The sequence below is a fragment of the Aquarana catesbeiana genome, linkage group LG02 (assembly GCF_042186555.1).
Source record: "Aquarana catesbeiana isolate 2022-GZ linkage group LG02, ASM4218655v1, whole genome shotgun sequence".
Classification (NCBI taxonomy): Eukaryota; Metazoa; Chordata; class Amphibia; order Anura; family Ranidae; genus Aquarana; species Aquarana catesbeiana.
The window spans coordinates 554,056,536-554,074,953 of record NC_133325.1 but is presented as its reverse complement, the minus strand read 5'-3'; the positions used below and the strand labels follow the sequence as shown (position 1 = coordinate 554,074,953).

Here is an 18,418-nt window from a genome sequence, read left to right as displayed (position 1 = left end):
ATTGGGGCACCTTGTCCACAAGGTTTAGGAGTGTGTCTATGGAAATGTTTGACCATTCTTCCAGAAGCGCATTTGTGAGGTCAGGCACTGATGTTGGAGAGAAGATCTGGCTCGCAGTCTGTGCTCTAATTCATCCCAAAGGTGTTATTTTGGGTTGAGATCAGGACTCTGTGCAGGCCAGTCAAGTTCCTCCACCCCAAACTCGCTCATCCATGTCTTTATGGACCTTGCTTTGGGCACTGTTGAGCAGTTATGCTGGAACAGGAACGGACAACCCCAAACTGTTCCCACAATGCTGGGAGCATAAAATTGTCCAAAATGTCTTGGTATGCTGACGCCTTAAGAGTTTCCTTCACTGGAACTAAGTGGCCAAGCCCAACCCCTGAAAAACAACTCCGCACCATAATCCCCCCTCCATCAAATGATTTGGACCAGTGCATATAGCAAGGTCCATAAAGACATTGATGAGCAAGTTTGGGGTGGAAGAACTTGACTGGCCTGCACAGAGTCCTGACCTCAACCTGATAGAACTCCTTTGGGATGAATTAGAACGCAGACTGCAAGCCAGGCCTTCTCGTCCAACATCAGTGCCTGACCTCACAAATGCGCTTCAGGAAGAATGGTCAAACATTCCCATAGACACACTCCTTAACCTTGTGGAAAACCTTTCCAGAAGAGTTGAAGCTGTTATAGCTGCAAAGGGTGGGCCAACGCAATATGGAACCCTATGGACTAAGACTGGGCATTAAAGTTCATGTGCGTGTAAAGGCAGGTGTCCCAATACTTTTGGTAATACAGTGCATCTAGGCGGATCCAATAGAGTTTCAGTGATGTTGTCAATAGCCCTTATCAGATTCTCCAAAGAAATATGTAAAGAGATGGGAAACTGTTAGACTCAAGCAATCCCCTGGGTGTCTGAAAGAAGAAGCAGCAAGTGTATATTTCCTCCAAAATGAACAAATATGACAAAACGCCTGACAGAGGACCTAATCCTTTCATATGCAATGAAAAATAGTTTTGATGCTGCTCCATTTTAACCAAAGACCATCAGAAAAAAGAAGAATGGTTTATCGCAGCTGAATGCATGTACACTGGAAATTGTAGCGGGGACCACAAATTGTCAGGGTTGCAGAATACCCATAACATTCTATTAGCATTCCCTGTAAGCTCTGGTGGTCATCTTGCAGAAGGGCAAAGATGTTCTAACATGAGAAGAATTGCTTTAAAGCAGAACGCTAACTAAAATCTGATAGCTCTTCCTCCTTTTACTAAATAAAAATGTCATAGTTACAGTCTCTATCCCCACTGGATTTTTCTCTAAAGGAGACAGAAATAAAAACCTGACAGAGGTTCCAACTCTTCTACACATTAAAGTTTTCACTGGAGTTCGATTTTAATCACTTAAATAACTTACTGCAGTTAAATTGTTACTAAACCCAGGACCCTGCATTCACTATATCTGGTCTCCCACAGTACACAGAAAATGGAAATGCAATTATTTTAGTAAATATAAACTGTGACTTCTATCAGTGTCTGGTTAAAGCTTGTAGGAGGAGTTTTCATTCTGCTCTGACTGTCCTTTGAGGCTGCATGACCCCTGACCCTCTGTCTGGACAGTGCTGATTAGCCCTGTGCTGATCACATGCACCCTTCAAAAAAAAAAAAAAAAAGAGAAAAAAAAAACTCTCTAGCAATACACACCAAACTGAGCATGTGCAGAATGCCCCCAAGGCTCTGTACTGTCAGAAGATGGATTGGGGACTGTGGAAGAAGGGGAGAATCAGAAAAAACAGTATCAGCACAAGGGTTGTAAGCACTTGAAGACTAGAGTGAAGAAATAATGGCTTCTGAAATCATAATTTGATGTTTGAAGGCACACCTCTGGCTAGACATGTGAATATATAAACTTAATTAAAATACTCATAGCAGCACAATCAATCAAATTTACACGAGCTTACCAAGTGCACAGCTGAAGAGAAAATAAACTTTTTTATAGGTAGTGCATTAATAAAGAGATCAGATGCAGGCAGCCTAGGTGTGCAGGAACAACAGTACAAATGAGGATGAGGATTGTTTTTTGTGCAACAGAAAAAAACAGAAATGTATCATTAAAGTGGTTGCAAACCTCTGGGTGCCTTTTTTTTTTAAAAAACCTGCAAGGTAAAGCCATAATGTGCTAGTATGCATTGGATACTAGCACATTATGTGAAACTTATCCGAAAACAAAGCATTCCAGTGATGCAATGTCATCGCTGGGGGCCGCTTCCATCTCCACCTGTTCTTTCTTCCAGGTCCGTGGACTCCAGTTGTGTGACTGGCCGGAGCCGCGATGACGTCACTCCCGTGCATGCGCGGGGGAGCCACTGTTTACGGCACAGTATTTTGAAGAAGCGGCCCGGGTGACATTATCGACCACATATATATATATATATATAGTAAATATCTTCTAAACAGTGCACCTTTAGGAGCTATCTACAGTACCTATAGGTAAGCCTGATTATAGACTTACCTATAGGTACAAGTAAAAGTTTCAAGTTTACAACCTCTGTAATCATATGTAGTCTCATTTGTGTTGCACGTTCCAAAAAAAAAAAAAAAAGCACTGGATATCTATTAAAGCTTGAAAGTATATGCTGATTCTCAAAATAGATAAACATATTTTATCTTCTGCTCAACTACACAGATTGTCAGTCTCCATAAATATTACACACATAATCTGGAAGACCGTTAAAAGTTATGTATAAGATACAGCAGTTCTAGAGGCAAAAAACACAATATCACAGTAAAAATACTTTAAACTAAAATTCCAATTGGGCTTTAAAGTTAGCTAAATACGTTCTAGGTTCATCAAAACACAAGGTGTGCAAGGTTTTAATTTATTTCAAGTATTTATATAGTGCTGACAATTTACGCAGCACTTTACATATATATTGTACATTCACATCAGTCTCTGCCCTCAAAGAGCTTACACTCTAAGGTCCCTAACTCATGTGAAAATACATATAATAAGGCAAATTTAGACAGGAGCCAATTAACCTACCAGCAACCTGCCTACCTACCCACATAACCACAGCACAGAAAAACTTGGAGTAGATCCTTGCTCTCTGTAGGGAAGCAATATCTCTTTATAGAAGTCCAATGCCTCCTGCTGATTCAGATCCAGTGCTCTCCAATAAGCAGTTTGCATTAGCTTTGTTGATCACACAGCATACAAGTCTGACTTGGCTAGGGGTGTGGTGGACTTGTGTTAAAAGATCACCACTACTCAGGCTGCAGCAGCTTTAGTAAGTAAACTGTAAAAATATGCAAGCCTTTTATTTTGATGCATCTAGAAAATATTAAAGGGATTGTAAGCCTTTGTTATTTTAAATAAAAAAACAAACCTGTCATACTTACCTCCACTGTGCAGCTCGTTTTGCACAGAGTGGCCCCAATCATCGTCTTCTGGGGTCCCCCGGTGGTTCTCGGGGCTCCTCCCCGCATCAGATAACCCCCTAGGAGAAGCGCTCTCACTGGGGGTTACCTTGCGGGAGCGCTCCCGAGTCCAGCATTCGGCATCCATACGAATGCCGGACTCGCCCCCCCCCCCCCCCCCCCCCGCCATTGGATTTGGAGAACCAATGGCTGCGCTGCTATCAATCTATCCAATCAAGATACGGGACCCCAAGCAGAGAGAGGGACAGCACGTCTCTACCGAGGGAATTACGGGGCTCAGGTAAGTAAAACGGGGGGGCTGGGGGGCCGGTCACTGCCAGGTGTTTTTTCATCTTAATGCATAGGATGCATTAAGGTGAAAAAACACAAGGGTTTACAACCCCTTTAAGCCGATTTCAACGGAAGGTTCAAATGGGCTTTAGGGCTAGATCACACCAGGAATCATACAGGAATTTGCTCTGCAATTCACATGCAATTCAGTGTGGTGCAACTTGAGCCCATTCATGCATGAACGACTTAAAAAATGCAGCTTCTGCACCATGCGATCCGGAGCAGGAAAACATACTGCATTTGTGAACTGCATCTGGGGTCTGGTACTTTACTACATAATTTTGACACCCACTGTAGATTGCGGGTTTCCCACACCGCTTTCTAATGTTATACAATTCTCGTTTGCAGATCTGCACACCTTCTGTGGAGATTACAAGTAAGGCTTGGTTCACACCTATGCAGTTTGCAGTTTCTGCAGTGCTTTTTGTGGTGCATTTTGCATTTTTCGCAAGTTTTCTAATGCTTTTTTTTGCCCAATTTGTTGAGTGGATTAAAAAACGCAAAGCGCTGAAAAATTGTGGCAAAAACGCACTACATGCTTTTCTACAGCTTCTCCATTGAAGTCTATTGAAGTCTATTGAACCAAAAACACACAGTTTTGCTTTTATAAAGTCCCTGACCCTTTCCAAAAACGCAGCGGCAGAAAAAAGCATAGATGTAAACGTGTCCCATAGGAAACCATGTTAAATGGACTGTAGTGTGTTTCTGAAAAAAAAAAAAAACAATCAAAAAAACACATATGTGAACTGAGCCTTAATCCCATTCTCCCTGGAATTTTCTTTACCTAGCTTAGGCTATGAAGAAACCGACAAGAGGAATGAAAATAGCAAAAAAGTAAAGCCTTAACACCAGGTTTTGTGTTACTTTTAACAAACTATAGTGTAACCTTGGATTACAAGCATAATCCATTCCAGGAGAATGCTTGTAATCCAAAGCACTCGCATATCAAAGTGAGTTTCCCCATAGAAGTCAATGGAAACTAAGATAATTTGTTCCGAATTGACTTCTATTGCATGCAATACCGCATGTGGCCAGAGATGGGGGGCACCAGAGAGCCTCGGAAATACTCGGGGACAGCTCGGCTGAACTCTGAAACCCTCGGAAACTGAATATTTCCGAGTGTTTCCGAGTATTTCTGAACGGCTCCGAACAGCTCCAAACTGTTCCGATTGTCACCGGCGCACCCGCACCGCTGACCAAATGCGGTACTGCACACCACATTAGTTTGAATTCTGCTTGTTTTGCGAGACAACACTTGCAAACAGAGTCAGGATTTTAAAACAAAAGTTGCTCATCTTTCAAAACGCTTGTTAACCGCGTTTCTCGTTAACCAGGGTTGCACTGTATTTCTTTTACAAAGTGCTGCAGTGGTGGTCTGCGCTGAAAACTGACATCAGCTACATACAGTATACAGTGCTGTGTTTTGGCAGCACTTGTATTTTATGAATGAATGAAAGGCTTCCCTGATTGGCTGAAGTGGAGATCATGGCGTCATCTGATTGCCTTCTACCCGCAGTCAAAGGAAGCCTTGTATTCTTTCAAAAAAAAAAAAAAGAGGTTTCCTATGAATGGCTAAGCAGAACTTAAGTGGGGTACACACTATAAGAATATTGGGTGAACGATCATCCGATTTTCCTCGTTGTTTCACAGCAAACCGGAACCGATGAACGAAAATTCGTACAAAAATTCTCGTACGACAAAGGCTTTTTTTTGTTGTTTATTGTTTCTGATCATGCTCAGTCTTTCTCTTCTGAATTCACGAATGTACGTACATGGTACACAATAGAAGACGAAAATCGTTCATTCTCCCGTACGAGAAAATTTTTGGCGTTTGTCCCTTTGGGAATTTTTGTATGAAAAGTTGAAATAGTCTGTCGAAAGTTGTGTACACTATACAAAAATCGTACGAAAATTCTTTGGACAAAAATGTTTGCCCGATTTTCTTAGAGTGTGTACGAGCCTTTAGCCTGAGTCAGACATGTGCCGCTGCCAGAACACAGCGCCATTTACTGTATGCAGCATACAGTTTAAACAGTGCTGAAAGCAGCTGCAATTCTTAGTAATGGAAATAGTTTTTGGAAAAAGCTTGACCCAAACTATTTAAAGTAACAAAAAAACGAGACTTAAAGTGGCTGTAAATCCACTCCTATACCCAGTGAAGAGAACATCCTCAGATGATACACAGAGATGAAACAAATCTCCCTACATAAGTTTTACATGTATATCTGCTATCTTCATCTTTATATATTCTTTCTGTAGATCATGTTAGAAATGTTCACTTCCTGTTCAGCGCGGAAAGTGAAGTCTGGCACACAGCCAAGACAGCTGATTGGAGGAAAGGCACACCCCCCCCTTCACATAGACAGAGACAGAGACTTGCAGACCTGTGCTGTGAGTAGACAAGCTCTCTGATAATCTATTTATAGCAACCTCCCCGACACAAATTTCAGGCTGGTTTTATCTTGGTTGATGGAGAACTTGTCAGAAGTTATCATGCTGATAACAGATACTAAACAGCAGAAAGAAATGGGACTTTGTGCTTTGGAGAGACATAAGAAAACACTACAGATATATGTGCTTAGGTCAAATTTCATGAATCAGGTTTACATCCACTTTAGGGCAGACTAAAACAGAGCCAGATCCAATGCAAGTAAATTCTCACAGCCTGAAAACCCAGGGGACATAAAATAAGTGATTCAGCCCACCAAACCCATGGAGCCTTAGAGCTTTGGAGATAGATAAGGAAACACTATAGATGTATGTGCTTTGTTCATATTTCATGACTGAGGTTTACAACCACTTTAATTGTTCATGTAGTATAGAAATAGGCAAAATAGCTGAAAAGAGCGAAAAGGGGTGGAAGCTCAGTGGCAAAGACACTGGAATCCTGACTTTGTAATCTCACAGCTAAGCACCTGTAATCACATTTTTAAATTGTGTATGCTTTACGGATTTTATTATATCAAATGAAGATTCTACTTCAGTGCACGTTGTCCACCTTCTTGTTCTGTAGCATACTGAGAGCTCCACGTTGATCTTTTATAAGGTTAAAGTAGAAGTCCACCCTGACGCTAAAAATCCCTGCATCTACAGACATCCACGATCTAGCCCTGAAAGAAGAAATCAGTATACATACCTTTTCTGAAGCCGATCTGACCCAATCCTGCGCTGAGCTGTCAGCTGCGGCTTCGCTGTGTAGGCGGGTGCAGAGGAGGCAGCCGACAACGGAAGCCCTATAGTAAGTCTCTGGGTGACATCACTCCCCACTCATTTCACAGCCGTTGTTGGCTTTGTCCTCTGCAGAGCTTCCGCCGCTGGAGACAGGATCGGATTCAAAAAAAGGTATATACCGCATTTTCCGCTCCATAAGACGCACCCCCCCCGCTCCCCCAAAAAATGGGGGGGAAACGTCTGTGCGTCTTATGGAGCGAATATTGACAAGCAGAGCCGCTGAAAGGGGGATATTGCGGTGGCAGAACGATGCCCTGTGCAGCTCTCTGCACCAGCTGAAAGCCCGTTTCTCCCCCCCGCCTTCAGCTGCTAGAGGGAGAGAAAAACAAGGTATTGTTCTGTAATTAACCCCACAGGTTCAGCATTCACATGTAAATTTCCCACTATTTATATGTAAATCACATGGGCATTTATATGTAAATGAGGTTGACAACCCACTGCAATTCATATGCAAATCACGTCCCCTCCTCTGCATGTCGCCCACCTAGAGGTTGTAAACAGCATACAGGTGAGCATAGGGGGCATGTACATGTAGAGGTAATCAAAGAGGGGGGTTGAGGTGAGCAGAGAAGGGGTTCGAAGTGCAGAGGTGAGCAGAGAAGGTGTTTAACCGCTTGCCGACCAGTGCACGACGGTATACGTCGGCACAATGGCACGGCTACGCAAATGGGTGTACCTGTACATCCCCCTTTAAGACGCGGCATTGTGGGAGCACACCATGTCCGCGGGTCCTGGGGACACAATGTCCGCCGGTGTCCCGCGATCGTGTCACGGAGCGGGACATTTACACGGCATTTCCCTGTTCTGCCTAGTGACATGACAGGGGATCTACTGCTCCCTGTCATCGGAAGCAGTGATCGCTGTCATGTCAGTGGTAGCCCATCCCCCTAACAGTTAGAATCACTCCCTAGGACACACGTAACCCCTTGATCGCCCCCTAGTGTTTAACCCCTTCCCTGCCAGTGTCATTTATACAGTAATCAGTGCATTTTTACAGCACTGATCGCTGTATAAATGACAATGGTCCCAAAATAGTGTCAAAAGTGTCTGATGTGTCCACCATAATGCCGCAGTCACGATAAAAAAAAAAAAAAAATTGCAGATCGCTGCCATTACTAATAAAAAAAATAATAATAATAAAAATGCCATAAATCTATCCCCTATTTTGTAGACACTATAACTTTTGTGCAAACCAATCAATATACGCTTATTTCGATTTTTTTTTACTAAAAATATATAGAAGAATACATATGGGCCTAAACGGAGAAAGAAATTTGTTTTTTTTATATATTTTTGGGGGCTATTTATTATAGCAAAAAGTAAAAAATATTGCTTTTTTTCAAAATTGTCGCTTTTTTTTTGTTTATAGCACAAAAAATAAAAACCACAGAGGTGATCAAATACCACCAAAAGAAAGCTATATTTGTTTGAAAAAAAGGACGATGTAGATACTCCTGTTGTGTTGAGGTCAGTGTAAATGTCCCAGTTACATTAGGGATCTGTTTAGGGTGCCCCCTTAAATTGGTTGTCAGTGTAGAAATGTTATTCTGTTATATTTTATTAAATATATTTTAGTACACCATTTGGTTCAAAATATTTTTTTTCTTGTTTTTTTTCCCTCTGAAACCTAGGTGCGTCTTATGGTCAGGTGCGTCTATTGGAGCGAAAAATATGGTATAAGGGATTTCTTCTTTATAGGGTTAGATAGGTTAGTGTTAGATCATGGATGTCTGTAGACACAAGGATTTTAGTGTTGGGGTGGACTTACACTTTAATGAAATTCCACTGGTAACACACCTAAAGTTTCTGTAAACTCAAAAAATATATATATATATAAATCTTTGGCTTGCTAAACCTTTTATTACACTCCTTGTGCAAATCGTCTTTTAAAAATATTTACGGAGGAGTGAAAAAAAAACCACTGGTGTAACTGCCAGCTTGTTTGTCTTCCTAGTAGAGTGCGACTATGCTACCTGCGGGGTCCCTACCTGCTGAGTGTAGTTGCATGCCGCCGTTATGTATTTTATCAAAGCTGTGGCAGGCAATCGTCTCTTTCGTGTGTGAAAAACACACGTCAAAGGCTGTAGGCAGTTCTTTTCAATTTATTGACATGGGAGCCTTGCTGTTTTGTGATTGTATAGCATTACAGCAGCATGAAATGCGGTGTCTTTTTGGTACCACCCACAGGCTCAAGCACTCCTGATCTAAAAAAAGACTGATATTTTGATAACATGACTTCTGCAAAACAGAGAGAAAAAAAAGATTTACTAAATATTTTTCAGGCTGGGTTCACACTGGTGCGATGCGGGAAATCATGTGCGAATTCCCACAATTGCACCTGAAATCGCCGGTGGTTCACACTGACATGTGCGAACCACTGCGGGTATCAATGTAAAAGTTAATGAAACCCCCAGATCGGTTCGCTGATCGCAGTGCGAACTGTGAAATGGTGCAGAAATCGGATCGTGAAGGTGTGAACAACGATCCGAAACCAGTGCGGACCAAAATAAGGGTCCTGCATGATTTTGTTGCGTGTGCAATGCGATTTCAGCCATACAGTTTTTATGCCTGAATTCGCATTGCAAAGGCATCGCATGTGATCTTCACAGCAATGCGATCGCACAAGTGAGAACCCAGCCTCAATCTTTGATTGGGTACCTAACCATTTTACTGCCGGAGGTAAGTGAAACCTTAACAGACAGTTAAAAACTTTTATAAATATAAGCACTATTCCTAATCTCCGCAAATACCACAAGTGGACTTACCTAGCTGATTTACCAGCACATTAGCAAGACTATCCATTTACACTATTAATTGTAATACACTTTTAATGTATTTTGAATAAAGTTTTATAGATTTTATATGATCATTTGTGTCTGTGAAGTCCTTGATCCTATCAGAGATATATATGCACTTTGAAAGTCAACTTATGGTCTGGGCAGTACATCCAAGAGTTTTTCTGTGTATATTTATGGGATGGGATGCATACAATTAACATAAGGATGAGAAAGCTTTTATTTATAGAAAAATTTTATTTTTCTGTACACACTTTGTTGTTGCAAACTAAAATACGTTCTCATTTGTGCATTGATAATACATAGGCTTTTCAGATGGTGCAAACTCTACATTTTAAGCACTAAGAACTTATTAAAAGCTGGGTGTGTTTAATTAGGATATAGAAATTATGAAGACAGATATCTAATTAGAATTCTCTGTTTTTGGTGCACGGTCTTTTCCAAGCCCTGAAGCCATCATTTCAAATTGGACTACTTTTTATTTGTGAACATTTAAAGCTGAACTCCAGGCAGAAACTGTTGTTGCACATGCTTTACTACCTTGAGCAGATACTTAGTCCATTTCTTTCCTCTGTCTTTATTCTAAGAGAAAACAAAGGTGTGTTTTTTCAATCACAGGCTTCATTCCTTGTGATTTGCGCTTTGTAAGACTCGTGGCGGCTATGCCCTCTATTGTCCCGGCCACTGGTCTTGTAACTTCCCAACTGCAGTTCTGTTTCAGCAAGTGGGTACGTAATCATGTCCCTGCTCACTGAAATGGGAAGACCCGGGAGTCTCAGACACCCAGTCTGAACTGTCTACTGCTGATGCATTTTCCAATGACAGGCCTGCTCAGCCAAAGCTCCGCCCAAACACACACGGCTGCCGCCGCCGCCACCACCATTTCCCCTGGCATTGCAGGAAATATAGTGCAGTTTCCCTGCATGGATGTGACATGTAGACATCCCAGGGCCCGGAAGTTTCACATTATGAGGGACATGACGACATCACTGGGGCAGAAAATACGTTATTACATGAAAAGTGAGTCGATTTCATTACCAGTTTCTCAGCAATCTAGTAGAGATTGGGGGCAGGGATCTGGAAATGCAAAGATAGCAGAACTCTAGAGTTCTTTACAGATAAACTTAAGCTTGAATGAACACAAAAAAATACCACGCACATAAACAGAATAAAAAGTACATAGATAAAAGCAGTGTCTAAGTTATTTTTTAAGGGCTACTCTAAAGCATGTATGGGGTTAAATTTACAATTGTAATAAAAAAAATAAAAAAAGATAATGTTAGTCTTAGACGTAACGTTCTCACAGACGTGATGTGCTTCTTTCCCTTTGAAGCTCAAAACAAATGGAGCTTAAAAATGCCCGTGATAATGCTTTGAGGCATAAAAAAAAAAGAAGCATAGATTTTTCTAATACAGTGCATCGACTGGAAACTTTACTTTGGGACATTGAGGTATTTAATATTTAGTGCTCTTAGAGTATTGTAGAATTGAACTTCTTAGAGTTAATTTAGGAACATAGGATTTAGGCCCCATTCACATCTGCACATTTTTTCGCATGACGGCACAGGGCAGCTCATTCACTTGAATAGACTACCCTACAAGCAACAACACGGCAAAGTAGCTCACTAAGCATTTTGCTGCGCTCCAGTTTGTGCGTTTTCAAGCCGTGTTCGGGGTGCCACTAACAATTAATTGCACTGCAAATGAAATACAACTTTTTCCCATGTTTCTGCATGCCTTCCTGGAACGCACAGGTGTGAATGGGGCCTTAGAGACAATTGTGTTATACTTCAGCATACAGAAGGATTTGGACACTGTCAAAAAAAGGGGAAAAACCCCCCAAAAAACAAAAACGTGAAAACATGGTAAACCGTCAGGAACAGTTGGGACACAAGATCTTGACTATCTGAGAGAGCCAATGAAGCATCTGCCAGGAGTCTGATCAGGTGGAGTACCAAATCCGCCTGGGATTAAGAGCAGTAGTGAGAAGCTGCTACTTCACACTAAATGATGGGAACAGGAGCGTGGGAGACACTCCCCTAAACTAAGATGACCATCACGCATTTCTTTGAGAATTAATCCTTTCTGCAGTAAATGAACAAACGAAAAATAGGCATAAGAACACCCAGTCTTGATAGTGAAGCTGTGTGGGCTTAGCCTCTGGAGTTGCCCACTTAAAACGCGAGTCTTTGGAGACCGGGCCACACCAGAGGCTGTTTCACGGCTCTGGACCTGGAAAGTGCTCTATGGCTAACACAGTACACTGAGGTCTGGAAAGCGCCTTAATGAGGAATCCAGTGCCCTAAGGACACATTTCTGACTAGGTGCACTGCATTGGGTTCAGGTGCTACCTCCAAAGTTACTGAGGATCTAGATAGAAGTGTATAGAGACCAGCTCGAGCAGGAAAAAGTTGAGTACAGAAAAGACGTCCATTCTCCTAGGACACTAGCAAAAAAATCCTAAGGCATGCTGGGAATAGGAGGGACTATATTGGTTGGACACTGTTTTTGTTTGTTTGCCAGTGGCAAAATCCTCCTGTAGGTAGCATTAATCTGTGTCTGTATCTTTTAATGAACAAGACAGACAAGCAATTTTATTCTTTTAGGAATTGGTCAATGAAAAAGGTTCCCTCCCACCACTTCTCCCCAACTAAAAATCACACAGGTTTGTTTGATCCTATGGAATTAATAATATACAGCAGCCATGTGCATAAAGATGATTGCCAAAGCCCGGTAATCAGTTCTTCTATACCAGTGGTCTCCAAACTGTGGCCCAGGGACCAGATGCGGCCCTTTGCTTACTCTTTTGTGGCCCATGGGGCACTATTTTCATCCACTGATACCAACAATGGGGCACAATTTCCCCCCACTGACACCAATGAAGGGGCAGAATGCTTCCCAATGAGACCAACGATGAGACACAATTCCTCTCAATGACACCAATAATGGGGTCCAATAACACCAATGATGGGGAACAATTCCTCCCAATGACACCAAAGATGGGGCCCAATCCCTCCCAATGACACCAACAATGAGGCGCAGTCTCCCCCCCCCCGATAGCAAAGATGGGGCATTGTTTATTCCCACTGATGTCAGGACCTTTTCCACTCCCAATGGCCACAATCTGGCCCCCATTAAGTCTGAAGGACAGTAAACTGGCCCTTTGTTTAGAAAGTTTGGAGACCCTGTCACAGACACCATGTCACAGACAGAATATAGAAATCAATCTGCATTAAAGAAGAATTTAAACTGACTAAAATAAACAAAGGCTTGTTCTGTACACTGAATCTCTAAAAAGCTGAAATACCACAAAAGCCATGTTGACTGCATTTCATCTTCCAAAGATATTTATAGTTATGAAAATAGACATATGTTTAAAAGACAGAAAGGTCAATTTTATTGCACTCAATTTCTGTTTTTATGCAAACTGCTTCTTGGTTTGCTAGAAACGGAACTGCTATGTATATGGCAGAGAACCTTACATGGCACATACACGAGACTCAGTTTAAATCATGTAGCTGTAAACCAACTACAAGACTATGCAAAGACTAGGCTCTAAACTGCCTCCCCCCATTACAAATATACCCAGCACCGCATATGATGTAAATAAATCCGGTTTAAACAGTCTACCCAAAACTGATATTTGGTATATGGTATAGTATTGCTGGGGAGTTCATTTACCAACTTGTTAATCTTTCTTTAGGGGATTCTATTTCTGAAGGCTCTTTGCTGGTGATCCCGAACTGTACCACCACAGCCAGGAAGTCTTACTCCTTTAACATGACAAGTTTCAGAGACCCTGAAAAAAATCTTAATAATCCTTAAATAATAAATATTAACAGGAAATATGAGAACATCCTGTAATGGTAGATGAAGCTGAGAACCAATAGTCTTCCCCAAGAAATAATGGTTGATTAAACCTAGCAGCAAGTATCCACTACTAAAATATGCGTTTTTGGTGGCCTAATGATTTCAAAGAAAGTCTTTCCACCACACAAGACTGGTATTTTTGGAGTTGAAGCCACTAACTTTGTGATATTGATAAATGATCTTTCTAAATACTCAGCAAAACCACAGGACACTAACCTCTGAAAACTCTGTATTAATTTCACAATTATAATTTAGATAAAATCTTTAAACATTATTACTAATATATAAAAGTATCAGTTACATTTAATAATTTTTGCTTTTAATAAGATATTACTTTTAGTTCATTGGAACCAGCCATAACTCTTTAAATGTTATTATATAGTTCCCAAAACAGAAATAAAACCAAATTATCTCTAGGACTCAAAATACACTAATTATTTGGCTTATGAAGTGGGTAGATCTTTTATGTCATGTCTAAAAGCTAAAATCAAAGCAAATGAAATTACACATATTGGTCAATTTCTAATTCATACCAATAGCACACAAGTGAAAAAAATATAAAAACCTCTATTATTTTGTTTCCCATATGTGGGTGTAGGGTTTAAAACAACATGCTTGGATCAGTTTGATTTGGCACAATCAACAGATATAACGCTCACTATCTTAAATGCTTATTGTCTTCTTAGGCAGTAAGATGAAGAACTTCAAACAGTACAATTCAAAAATTACTACCAAGATTCAGAATATAATCTACTGTTGGAAAGTGCAACAATATCTTCCATTACGGATTTAAAAGGGATTAGTATAGGTAGTTTGTGGTAATAAATGGGTTTCTACCCCCAACACGATTCAAATGGGTCATAGCTCGATCATAAGCCACCTGTACAGACTTGCGAATGCTTGGCTTTCGACCTTCCAGCATTTTCAGCTTGTCAACGGTATCATCAACTCCCAAAGGTAAAAGCTTGTCACTGGGAAGCCACTGCCTAAAGCCAAGACAAATAATACCATATTAGCTATAAAAAGAATTTAAGGTGGTTGTAAACCCTTATACATACCCACTAAAGTGACTAGCCTCAGGTGATACACAGAGATGAAACAAATTTTCCTACATAAGTTGTTCTTGTTTATCTGCAGCACTATCTTCTCTGCAACCAAAGTGCACAGTTTACCTAGAATTTCTGAGCATCAGGAAGCAGGGATCTGAAGTCACACATTGCACAGCATACAGTGAGGGGAAAAAAGTGTTTGATCCCGTGCTGACTTTGTACGTTGCACTGAGAAAGAAATGATCAGTCTATAATTTTAATGGTAGGTTTATTTTAACAGCAAGAGACAGAACAAAAACTATCCAGAAAAACACATTTCAAAAAAGTTATAAATTGATTTGCATTTTAATGAGTGAAATAAGTATTTGATCCCCTATCAATCAGCAAGATTTCTGGCTCCCAGGTGTCTTCTACATAGGTGAAATACTACCTTAGAATCATACAATGGACTTTGTCTGCACTGAGATACACATGGTTCAAAGTTTAACATCTTTATTACAAAAAAAAAAAAAAAAGAGAATAAAACACACATTTCTAAATGAAATGACAATAGAAATATTGCCACACCACCAATTACATCAAAAATATATCCTGAATGGTCGTGGGAGTGCAAGGTGTAGCAATTAAGAATGTTCCATCAGGCTTGGTGTAGGTTGGTATGGCATGATGTAGCTCTATATGTTACGTGCATCAGCACTTCTTCAGGAGCTTATGCATATATTAATATATCCAAAATAGTTGAGGTCAACCAGTACACATCAAGAAATGGCAAAGGTTAAGTGGGGTAGTTTAGCAGTACAGGTCCTATGTATTAACCAGAACATAGATAGGTCTGAAACTCCCTATCCCTTAATGGCTACAGTAGTTGGATAGCTGCATGAAATCATTGTTTGATAAGGACATCCGCTGCTCCATAGACTACCCAGCAAGGTAAAACCTTGCTGGGTGGTCTATGGAGCGGCGGACCCAGCAAGAGTTTACCTTGCGGCGGATTTATTAGGTGGATGTCCTTGTCAAACTGTGATTTCATGTAGCTATCCAACTACTGTAGCCATTAAGGGATAGGGAGTTTGAGACATATCTAGGTTCTGGTTAATACATAGGACCTGTACTGCTAAACTACCTCACTTATCTTTTGTTTGCCATTTCTTGATGTGTACTAACTATTGATGGGCCTTGGTTAATCAATACCCTTATCCCTACGGACTACTTTAGTGATTGGTGACATATTCCACAGTTTCCGCTGTCTCCTGGACATCCTTGTGTGTTTTTACTTGTTGACCTCAACTATTTTGGATATATTAATACATGCCTAAGCTCCTGAAGAAGCGCTGATGTACATAACATGTAGAGCTACATCATGCTATACCAATCTACACCAAGCCTGATGGAACATTGTTAATTGTTACACCTCGGACGCTCTCACTACCATTCAGGATATATTTTTTGTGCAATTGGTGGTGTGACCTATGTCTATCAGGCAATATTCATATTGTGATTTATTTTAGAAATGTGTGTTTATTTTTTAAACTTATTTGTAAAATAAAGTATGTTTAACTTTTAACCATGTGTATCTTAGTGCCTACAAAGTCCATTGTATGTTTCTAAGGTAGAAGTGCAGTGCTAAGAACACAGGCTGTTCTGAAAGCACACATAACCGTCACATATGAAAGAATGGGATTTATACCTAAAATGCACTTTCATGCAGCAAAATGTGTGAGTTTTGCTGTACTGAAATATACAAGTGTAAATAGAGCATTAATCCTATTTTTTAAACAATTCGAAAAACTAAATAGGAAAAGCTCCTTCAATCCATAAAACATTGAACTGCAACGCATGCATTATTGTGTGTTGAGGTACACTATGTTAGGCAGCTCAGTGAAAATAAATGTGATTCTGGTTTGGACAACTCAATGCAATCAAAATGACCTCTCTCCCCAAACTTCTTTACCATTTGAGTATTGCCAGGTTTGTCTTCCAAGTTCTGCAAAATATAATACTGAAATTTATCTGGAGCTCTACACAACCCAGGGTAAATATTGCCATAAGTTAAATGGCAGCATGGGAATTCCACTATTACTAAGGTGCTATGAAGTAGCACACATTGCTCCATTAGCATTAATGTACTCCATGCTACCTGAGAAACTCCTATCTGGATCCTTCTTGACACAACTGAAAGTGATCATATTGTCTCTTCTTTACTCTGGGTTACCAACATACCTATGACCCATGACCATACAACCCTCTCGAGTTCATTCTGGGATACCATAAAATATTCAGGGAGCTAAGTTTCCCCCCATTTACCTCTAATAAATCTAGTATAATGCCCCTTGTTCCCTCTGGAAATAGATTGTCTAAGCAGGTTTCAATAGTGGCTCTGGAAGGACCCTTCACATATCTTTAGGAAACCCACACAGCTGAATTATATCAATATATACAGAACAATAACTGAACAAGAAAATTTTGTATACGCTGCACTTTTTTTTTCCCAGAGCACAATGTATTGAAGGTTTGTTGTGAAGGTACATTGGGGTGCTTTTCAAAATGAATGAACAACAATGCACAAGAGCCCCCAGAGTATGCAAGACATGCTAAGAGAAATGAAAAGACCATTTGACTCACCACGTTCTTTTGTTGTCAAAAAATAAAACTAGAAAGAGTTGTTGCCCAACATTCTCAAGTCGTCGCTGATCCCCAAGCTTAAGGACATCCATAGGTGGAACAGGAATAGGTATGCCATTGTGCAGTAAACCCTCCCTTGGCATATTTGGATCAATGATCTGTATAATAGAACACAAGAGGTAAATCCTAGGCAAATAACCTTGTTCCAACAGCTATAATATTCCTTAATTGAAGATTGTCACATACCAAGGCAGGGTAGGAAGGGTATCCACGACACTTAGCCCATACTAACTGGAGAGGCTTCAGTTCTACTGAACTATCAAAGGACATCAAGAGGCTTTCTGCAAAGACAGATGCAGTACATGTGCTAAGAGAATGCTATGTAGTAAAGACTTCACTTGTGGTGCATCCTATGGCTAGCTATAAATGAACAAATGTCTCCCTGAGACTAAGTGGCAGGAAGATACATTCACCCATCTTTGTTTGGGTCTTGGAGCACAAGGACCTGTTATGAATCTTGCTTAAAAATGGAAACTCTGGTCATGACAATATTTTTCTGTTGATTACCTCCCAGGACCCAATCATCTTAAATAGTTCACAAAATGGAGTGTCGCCGAATATTTTAGTCACCTTTACTCTAAAAAAGTGGTGGTCAATTCACTAAAAATTGTGGGCCTCCTCTACAGCCGATGACAATCATTCAAGGGTCTCATATAATATGCAACAAATGTAACACGACAATGTTCAGAGACTATGGACATGCTAAAAGAGATGGTCAGGAACTACAGGCATGTTGCAAGAGATGGTCAGGAAACTACAGGCATGCTTCAAGAGATGGTCAGAGGCTGCAGACACGCTACCAAAGATGGTCAGACTGCTACTACCACCCCATTACAAATAAATAATCCCACATTTGTGCTACCTACAGCTCACCCCCCTTGCACAAATTTCACTAAACAAAATCAGAGGTGACATTGCACATTTCTTTATGTACGCTGGAGTCAAATTTTAAACCTTCTCCATACCATTAAACCTGGCTGAGACCACCCTATGTATGGTTATAAAATAGCCCTAGAAGGGAGATCC

General features: G+C 40.6%; 1 protein-coding gene across 2 annotated transcripts in view; it reads right to left on the bottom strand.

Annotated features, from left to right (window-relative positions):
* Nucleotides 1-3,604: 3,604 nt before the first annotated feature.
* The window catches only part of LOC141128596 (bromodomain and PHD finger-containing protein 3-like), a 100,812-nt gene continuing 85,998 nt past the window's right edge, over nt 3,605-18,418 (bottom strand). For both annotated transcript variants that reach the window (XM_073615969.1, XM_073615970.1), the window contains exons 11-13: nt 17,579-17,673; nt 17,333-17,490; nt 3,605-14,647 (exon numbers count right to left, since the gene is read on the bottom strand). In XM_073615969.1, the coding sequence (XP_073472070.1) occupies nt 14,461-14,647; nt 17,333-17,490; nt 17,579-17,673 (440 nt within the window). In that variant the 3' untranslated portion in view covers nt 3,605-14,460. The remainder of the gene's footprint in view (nt 14,648-17,332; nt 17,491-17,578; nt 17,674-18,418) is intronic.